The sequence below is a fragment of the Tachysurus vachellii genome, chromosome 22 (assembly GCF_030014155.1).
Source record: "Tachysurus vachellii isolate PV-2020 chromosome 22, HZAU_Pvac_v1, whole genome shotgun sequence".
Taxonomy (NCBI): Eukaryota; Metazoa; Chordata; class Actinopteri; order Siluriformes; family Bagridae; genus Tachysurus; species Tachysurus vachellii.
In genome coordinates this window covers 12849216-12859245 of record NC_083481.1, presented here as the reverse complement: position 1 = coordinate 12859245, position 10030 = coordinate 12849216, and the positions used below count along the sequence as shown (strand labels likewise).

Here is a 10030-nt window from a genome sequence, read left to right as displayed (position 1 = left end):
AGTCTTGAAGCTGAAACTTAAGACTTGAAGCTGAAGCCCCGAAAACAACAAAGCGTGTTTATCCTCTTAAAGAAGAGGATATCCAGTTTTTGTTTGTTTGTTTGTTTGTTTGTTTGTTTCTTCTGAAAGTTTCCTGAGAATAACGTGGACTTTTCTTTTTATTTTGGAAATGTGCGTTACCGAGAGGGCTGTCAAGTCTTTTGGAAGTTAGTGAACGTGGAGCGTTGTGTGGTGCAGACTGTCATTAAGAGCAGTTCAGAGAGAGAGAGAAATAAAAAAGTTTCTGACACAAATGTTGGTAGAACATGTTGAGGACCGAGACTTTTCACCGCGCAAACGGGACTTGTTTGAGGTCCTCTTAATGTCGGAAGAATATGAGTTACTGAAACAGCTTTAAATAACATCTTGTCTTAAAGGTAAGGCTTGATTTTGGACTCGATCAACAGGTTTTCATCCTGATCTTAAGACTCTGTGAACTTGTTTGGATTTGTTAAAAAACGCGATTATTAAAAATGAATAAATAAATAAATAAATCATAACTGTATAACCGTGCAAAAGATTTTCTTTCTTTTTTCAGTTCAGAACTTGTTCTTTTTTCCACAATCACTGTCATTAATATCTACAGATCTCATGAGAAAGTTGTTCTTTAGGATTATAAAATACCATCTGTCAAAAAATTTGTATTTCATCATATAGCAATGTATAATACTAAAGTCACAAAGCAAAGGAAAGTGAGGTGTTTGGATTTCGTTCGAGTTGCAGATCAACAAGAACCGTGAGAAAAGATACGAATTAATATATCTTTAAGGATGTATGTGATGTGGATTGTTACGAATGAAGTACAAACCCAGGTTGAAATAAACATTTTAAATTGTGTAATTTTAAAATTGTATATGATCAAAAAAAACAACAGTGACTGAAAAAAACAGAAATGTGATTTGCTTAGTCAGCCCCAGTCTAATCAATGTTTGGCTCAGATTATGCCCACTGGTGCCTATGCTTTTGCTCTTGCCAGTCATCACACCCCAAGCAGCTCACTGCTTTAAACGACTGGGAGATTTCCAGCACTGCGAGTTGGATTGCCTAAAATGCCAAACACAAGGAGGGCTTGTGTTGGCAAGGTCTCTGGTGAACCATGTTCTTGGCTGTCTGTGTGTGCAGGATAGATTCTGGTCTCCTGGCTCCCAGTTTCAGAGCAGATGTGGGAGGAGAACCATAGCCCGGGTGCCAGCTTGCCTCAGCCTCCAGATGGTGCCCATCTCGGCCCAGAGAGCTCACCAGAGGAGTGCTCCAATGGCCCAAGCTCAGGTGGGCACATCAACAAAGTCTTTTGCCCTGTTGAGCATGTTTGGTTAGGACACAAAAATGAAAAAGTTTTAAATTGACCTCTATGAGCTACTACTCCATTAGTAGTATTTACAACTCCACGATTATTTGCAGGCTGATCTGTATAGAATCGGCTAGGAACTGGAATCAATGAGAAAAACCTTCTCGTATACAGTACATATAATTCAGAGGCAATAAAGTTTGTGATGCAAATATCAAAACTAATTGAATATACAATTGTCTTTATCCCTTGTTTGTTTTTTATTATTATTTTTAAATAGGGCATTTTAAGTATGTTTTTCCTCAAACAGACAGAATTCTTATTCTACTCTGTCACGTTTCACATGCTTCTCATTTCTGTAGCAACATGGATTCTAAACGCCATACCTTGCATGCACATATATTTGGTTCAGATTACATAAATTGTACTTTTCTCAGTCCCTACTGCACTCTAGAGCACGCTCAGTTAGAGTTTTCCTAAATGTACATTAAGTAACGCCGGCAGCATGATCTGCATAGTTTTTTTTTTGGTTTAGTTTGCAATAAGAATCAAAGAACGAGGATGTGATCTGTTCATTGTTACAGAAAACATTGTTTATCAGAAACGACAAAGAGAGCAAATCATACGGATTCTTTTTACATCGCACTGCATATTCTACAGTTAAATGCAAAGCATAATATATGTCTGGGTCTGGATAGGGATAAGCAACACATCTAGTGTTTTTTTTAAGAGTTTGCAAGATAAACCCATGTTATGAATCTTTTGCATAGTAAATTTACAATCAGAGGAATTTCATTGCAATTCAGTTCAGCATAGTTCAGTTCAGACTGATCATCTTGTTAACAAACTGAACAGCTGTGAGCAGTTTGCTCCTCTTACTGGCCATCTTGATGGGGAATTGCTCTTAATACTGAGCAAGAGTTTGGGTATTTGTGAAGTGACTGTAACCTCATTTTTGATTGGAATCAAGTGGAAGCATGGTGCAGGATGATTCCTTCCCCAGGAACTCATTCCTCGTTGAAGTTCTGATTTTGACCATTAGGTGCAATAACACTCAGGAGCTAAATGACTGCTGACATCTTTGGTGTGGCGAAATAGGTTTCACTACAAGCTTTATAATATTCACAAACCCTTGACTTGTTTGGGGCAGTGAAAAAGGTCCAGGCGTTTCATCATAAACAAGGTTATTCGAGAGTTGTGTTTAAAACAGTTAATGACAAATAAACATTGGTGGAGATTCACCCATTCAATTGTCCTTTTCCTATGAAACTGTGTGACTCTAGGTCATGTTTATTAATGAAAGTGACCAAACCTTTTAATCTAAATGTACGGCCTGTGAAACTGTCAAGCATAGAATTACTCTGGACATTGGGTATTGGTCTGAACTGAACCATGAGACTCGGGAATAGGACAGTTGAAATAATCTGGAATAACCACTTGGGAATGACTGATTGATCTTGCTCTGAGTCGTGCCTGGTTTGTCATCCTGATCTTTGCCAAAAGTTGCCCACTAAGTTGCAAAAGTATAGAAAAGCACGGATGTGGTCTCTGCTTGTATGTGGTATGTGCGTTCTTGCATCAGTGCTTGTATATTTAAGTGAGTGTATATTTCAGGCCTCGGTGTGCAGCAACTGTGTATGCTACCACACTTGTTTGCCACAGGAGTTCGCTTAGCAGGCGGAGTTTAGCAAGTCCTGGCCCAGTCCTTCGTTCGCACCAAGCCAAGGCGAGTCAGTTCCTGCACGGCTGCCACAGCCAGTGGGCCATGAAAACTCAACCACATTCGAAAAATTTGCCCACTAGGCCTTGTTTAAATCTGCCTCGTTCCCACTAATTACATTTAGCTATGCATTGTTTTCAGCTCTCTGAGGCTTTGTCTTAACATGAAGCTTAGGATTCACACCCAAATTATTGACATCTTTCTTTTGCCTTTTGTTTCTTTTACCATTTTTGGTAAGTTTTATTCTTCTAGCACATTAGTTGTGTTGGCTAGCATGGCTTACTTCTGAAGGCAAACACCTGAGTTGACCTTACACGTGTACAAAAGCGCCCTTTCATGGCTTGACCTCACAGGAACGCACATTATCGAGTACCATTTCTAGAGCTGTTCTTATTATTGACACAGATTAGTGCACTCTGCGAAGATCTGATCTCAGATCATCGGGATAAAAAGTGCCTATTTTGAGTTACATTAAAAATACAGGCTTCAGGCCAGAGCTTGATTGAAAATATGGAGCTTGTCTGAGCTTTAACACTAACTCCATTGACTTAGCTGGCATGTGCCGGTTTCACAGAAGTGTGTCTGTCTGCTGTCTCAGAAAGTCACTATTGAATGTTGATGCTTTGATCAAATGATAGCCATAATATTCGTTATTTCGCATAGTTATGATTTGGGCAATATGTGTTGAAAATACACTGTTATACTCCCTGTTTAGTAGTCACTATGGATGAGTTCAATTAAAATTTTTATTTCATATACAGTATAGAAATAGTTTAACAGTTGTTTTATCCTTGATCCATTTGAGTGTAAACGGAATATTTGTATTGAGTTACATTGGTTTAAATCGAAGTCTGAGGGAAAAACTGTTAAAGAAAACAATTCTGCATGCATTGCAAATACGCAATTTATTTTTAATATGTTGTTGTATAGATGAGGATCATTCTGTGGAATCTTTTGCAGAAATCTTGACAGTTGTCGTAACCTTTTCCAGAAATTATAAGATAATTGCAAATTTACAAAAATGAACTTCCTTTCATGCTCTGTGGCATATATTATATACAATATAACGAGCAGACCTGTTTGACCTCGATTTCCGATCAAGAGGAAAACATCTAATTCTCAAAGACTGCTCAAATAGCTAATCTTTCAATAGGCGGAGTAAATATAGTGACAGCAGCGTTTCGATTTTTTGGGTAAATAGAGACTGGAAATTGTGGTCAAAAGCACACTGACCATGATCCTCGTGTATTAGTGTGATATGTGAGCAAAAACAGAAGAGCATCTGTTCTTCAGGTGAGTCAGAATGTCAGTTTAGGGTGTGGTCAGACTGTAAGAACAGTCTAGAGAGAGATATTATAATAGCGCTGCAGTGCATAAAGTCCAACAGCAACAGTGAGGACTGGTGTGTGGCGTAAACCAAAGGGAACGTTACAGACCTGTTATGTTGTGGCAGCATTTATTTTGATGGCGTAGTTGCAGACCATTTTTGCCGTTATGAGGCACATTTCTATTCTGATGAGAGTGGTTTCTTCTAGGATGACTCTGCCCCATCCACAGGGCACAAGGGTTCACTGAGTCATTAAAACACTAAGATCATTTGGAACATTGGTGTTCATCCCTAAATTGTGTATGTAACTGTAGCTGGTTTATGTTAATGCAATTTGAATTGATCACACTTGCTCTATTAATAAAGAAACTTTAAATATTGAATTAAGTTTAATTTAAGCAATGAAAATTTTAGTGTATTTCAAGGTGCATTGAAGCTGTTTTGGTGACATGTGGCAGCCCAAAACTTTACTAAGACACTTTATTTTGCTTTTTCGCGCTTTAATTTCTCACCTGTCTCTATAGTGTACTGAGAGCCAGATGTGCACGTGTCGGAAAGTGTCAGGCAAAAAAACTTGATGCACACTCATCATCTCATCATGCAAACCGCAACAGTTCAACCTAATTAAAGCTTCTGTATTTGAGGATCCAACTGCGGTTGTTGTGCACTGGTGAACCACAGAGACATTAAATAAAGACTCATTTGCCAAAATATGTACATTGTTGAGGGCATTGCCTATTGATGGTTTTAATTAATTAGCTGCTGTGTATAGAATAAAACTTCATAATAAATTGTGCACTTTAACAGCATTATTAAAAAACTGTTTCCCTAATAGTTCTTTCAACATGGTCTTTGTAATAAATTAGTATTTTCATATACACAAAATTATTTATGAGACTGACAAAAAACCCTAAACCCAGTTCTTCAGGAAAACCATGTACCTGGCAACATTTTTTATAAAACATATAAGAAATACAAAGAATTTAATGTTACTTTACAACTGGATTCAGAAGCGTGACATCACGAACAGAACTGACTGCTATTAATTTACTGAAATAAGCAACTTACAAACTAATCAGTACCACCATTTTTTGTGTATTGACTTTTGTGTGTTCATTTACAATACCACTCGTTCACACAAGCTGTTACATACAGCAAGGGTAATGTATGAAAGAGAGAACATATGGCTATGGCTCTGTATATACAACCCACATGCTTGTTCTGTAGTTGCTTCAGACTAAACAGAGAGAAATCATATATTTAAGTAAACAATATTTTTTAGTACAGTTCAGTGTGAAGAATTAAAAAATATATGTTAAATAGGAATAGATTCATTTTTACATTCATTTTTTGTGAACTGCTTAGTTTATTCTGGTGTAAATTTCATAATCGTGTAATGTTAGGATGCCAAAAGTAAACTAGGTCACATCACTATATTAGTATACTCATAGAAAACTCGCAGAAACTTCCAGAAAGTGCAAGAAACATGCAAAAAGAGGATACTGTAGTTTTATACTGTATCTTTTCCATTAATAACTGCTTGAATAATGTTCTTTGGCTGAGCATAATGAGATATTGATCAGAAGAATGACAGAATAACGCTCAATGGTCATTCAGATATACAATAAGCTTTGAGATTTGATTTGGTTGCTCAGTTAGTAACAGCTAACTGACTATTTTCTCACATTCAGGTATAAAGATACAGAATGTTTTCAATTGTTCATTACATGGAGGCCATTTTAGACTCTGAAGCACTGCTTGTAATATCATCCCTCCTCTATTTTTTCTGTTTTAAAGCACCCTCATACCTTCATTTTCTTTTAAACACATTTTGTCTCAGGTTCTTCAGCAAGCTGATAGAAGTTCTCTTGGCACTTGTGTATCATGAGCAGAAAGCCTTTGCAGCAGGGACTCTATTCATCTTTTCTTTTTTTTGCCTGCGTTTCTCTGCTTATGAAGCATCCAGTGTTCATTCTGGATTCTGTGTGGCAGTAAATACACTCCATATGACTTTCTTGGCCTTGGATTAAATGATATTTTTGCTGCCTCATATCTTCAGAATAAATTAATAACCTCATGACTGATGAAGGTATGTAAGTATGTGTGTATATAATAGAGATGAAACAGATTGGATCAGATATCAGAAGAAAAGAAAATTAAAAAAAAATAAAAAATCCACTCTATTGAGTGTTTAGTCCTAAGTATCTAAAAGTGTAATAAATGGAAAGATGATGATGACAGATAAATGAGTATTTAAATATGTTTAGTAATAATGGTTTACAGTTATATTTAAGATCTTAAAAATATGTTTTGTGTCCTTTTTTATTTACACGTCTCTCAGCATTCTAAGCTTTATACTAGAATAATATAATACTCAAGTTCTCAAACTTTTTTCATAGACAGTGACTGCAAATGCAGTCAAAATGCAATTTTACTCTTAAATCTACAATTCTGCAGGCTCCATCCAAACATTCAAATGATGAGCCAATTTTTTTTAAGAATTAATGATGCCATAGCCACTTTATTAATTTTGTAACCTTCCACTGACAGAGCACATTTGGTCCAATTTTACATTATTTATAGGCTTTTTGAAGTTTTGATGACTCAAGTGGTCGAACAGGTTAAACAGTTAATAACAGGTTATAAGAAGTCAATAATAAACATGACCAAACATCTCAGAGGGTTCAATTCTGAGTGTGGAGTTTTTTCTCCCTGTGCTTTGAGTGTTTTTTCCAGTGTTTTTTCTATGGTTTCAAAGTAGTCAGTCCAAAGACGTGTGTTATAGACATTGGCATTTCTAAATTGCCTGTAGTGTGTGTGTGTGTGGGTGTGTGTGTATGTGTGTGGGTGGGTGTGTGTGTGTGTGTGTGAGAGAGTTTGTACCATGTTCACCTTCTCTACTGTGTCCCCTGCCTTGTGCCCCAAGTCCTCTAGGATAAACTCCAAGTTCTTGAACAGATTTAAAAAGATACTAGAATCGAATTATACTCAGGTTTCAGTATTAGAAATGAAAAATCATACACACATATAAAAGTGATCTATATATAAATGTCTCTTATGCAAGAACGTATAACAGTGTTCTATTATTTGTCTTTCATTCCCTGCTGATGGATTTCAGTCTTTCTGAGAAGAATTAGTCACCATGTGAGTCACAGTGACTGAGTGACAAACCTCTAGTTAGTCTCCCCTGAATTGTGTTTTAACCTTTTGAGACACAAGAGAGAATAAGAAAAGGACTAGGAAAGATCAGGATCAGTACAAGACTGACCATTCCCCTGCATTGTTTCATTTTTAACCTCCTGTTGATCCGTGCTCGCCAAAGGGACACGACTGCACAAGCATATGTTTTTGTCTTTAAGCAGACATAGATGGCTGCAGAGCACCACGTCTGCTTGTGTGTTTCAGAATGCAGATATCCCTCACTATTCACCCCCTTTACCACCCCCCAGCCGTCAAACCCAACATGTACATTGAATAAATCCATCTAAAGCCTGTTAAACACCACTGAGTTTCTCATATAATGAGCTTACACTTTTTCTTCCGCTCGTCAATCCTTATCCTTTTCACTAAATCAGCGTATTTGGACAAATTCCAGCGTGCAGCTTTGAAGCTGCTCGTCGGGTATCTGTTTTCACTCCTGGCTGGCTTACAAGCGCCGATTAGGAGCCTATTGTCTTAGACCTGAGGCTTAGTAAAGACGTCAAGACAGTTATCAGTGCATCTCACAGGCAGATCCGTCATGGAAGAGCTGCTAATTATTTTCTCTTTACCCCTTAATTGTACCCCTGAGGGGTCATATTGGTGAAATCAAGCAAAATTCGCAGGAAACGCAAACGAAGGGCGGAAGATGGATGCACACCTTGAATCCAGTCATGGCGTCGTTCTTTTAATCCATTCGAGACGTTTGGTTAAACAGCACCACCTGTTTCTCACAGCCCACTGCGCTGCATTTACATTCCTGCAGCTGGATCGCAATAATTTTATGACAGCCATTGATTGTCAGAAATGGTGTCGTTTTGTATTGGTCGATTTTTTTTCCTTATCTGAGGAGAGCCGAGGGAGGCATTGCAGCATGTAAAATGTTATATGACGCATGTTAATGCTGTGAGGGACCATTGAAGATGAAGCATGTGCAGAGAACTAGGGCTGGATGGTTGGGATGCATGGCTTCACATGATCCTGATTTCTGAATGGATGACTGGAAAGATGGTTTGAAATGAGAGAGAGAGAGAGAGAGAGAGAGAGAGAGAGAGAGAGAGAGGGTTTGGGAAAGGGAGAGACAGTCAGTGAGAGTGGGCTTTACTGACGCATTTTCTCTGCTGGAATTACTGAGTGCTGTTTTCACTGTATCTATTCATCTACTACATTCCCTCATAGCCACACACACAGAAAGACAGACAGACAGACAGACAACACACACACACACACAGATTTAGTTCTGATTCTCAAACCAAGCAAATTACAGAATATACATTATAGCTGACTCACAGATCACATGTTCATAATTAACAGATACTTATACATTTGACAAAAGTCAGAAAATTGTGTAACTTTTTTTTTTACAGCTATTTAGGCAATGACAATTTTGACAATATACTATAGATTTATAGGATTTGGGTGGAGGATCTGCCTCATTAAGAGTGTCTTTTTACCTCACACCTACTGTTTCAGGGATAGACTCTGGACCAGTCGTAACCTTGACCAGGATGAAAACATAACCATAAGATGAATGAACAAATAACTTAATCATAATAAGAATCAAATACATTTTAGCAGAAAACTGAAGAAATTGACAATTTTACCTTGTGTGAAATCCACATACACAGCATCCTTTCCTGATTAAGATCACTGACTACAAGCTGACGTGCGTACGTGTATCACTTTAAGTGGCTTTCCACAAGCGATGGTTTAAATCAGTCTAGGTAATTAACTTCTATAGCAGTCTCCCATCACAGTGGTCTTCAAGGTCCGTCTTTTAATTTTGGCAGGGACTGAATAGATTTCTCTGCTCCTGCGTTGGATTGAAACCGCAATTGCAACCTTTAGGGAAGTCAGACTGAAAAGGTTTTCAGATTGGTGTGAATAATTGCGTTACATTAAAAAAATATGCTTTCCATATCTCGCAGCTTCTATGTTTTTAAGGAAGGTCTAATGGAGCCTAAGTAAAAGTTTTGTCAGTGTGACTTTTTGAAAGTTTTTTTTTAAAGCATCTCACTCTTGCCAAGTTCACTGTTTCATCTGGGTGTAAAACATCCCTAAGTCTCTTGTCAATTTCTTTTTTTTTCTGTTGAGTCGACACATCTAAACCAATGTAGTTTTCTCTTTCGCTTCATTGACTGACTTTGGAACAGGTATTAGTGAGGAGTTGTTAGGAGACAGAGCAACCCTGCCACAGAAAGGGGGATAGGGAGGGTTTGGAGGGACTGGAAGAATTTCAAAGTGTCCCTGTAAAGCCACATGGCTCCGTTACTTCTAATACCAGACCTCATACCTGCCTCCTCTAAGCTCCTAAAAGACTGTCTGTGCTCTCACACATCTCCAGAGAGTAAATAAGGGAGCACTCCCTGCAGGTATAAAGTCAACGAGAGAAAAACTTGAGAGAGGAGATGTTAAAGTTAGCCAAAGTCTATTGGACATAACTTTTTGTTCAAGATCA

The 10030-nt window shown here is 37.8% G+C and overlaps 1 protein-coding gene across 2 annotated transcripts in view; it reads left to right on the top strand.

Moving 5' to 3' along the window:
* Positions 1–10030, top strand: part of mdfi (MyoD family inhibitor) — a 35233-nt gene continuing 25203 nt past the window's right edge. Inside the window, exons 1-2 of one of the 2 annotated variants that reach the window (XM_060858097.1) lie at positions 1–416; positions 1162–1308. In XM_060858097.1, the coding sequence (XP_060714080.1) occupies positions 1200–1308 (109 nt within the window). In that variant the 5' untranslated portion in view covers positions 1–416; positions 1162–1199. The remainder of the gene's footprint in view (positions 417–1161; positions 1309–10030) is intronic. The other variant, XM_060858098.1, reaches the window with a different exon arrangement.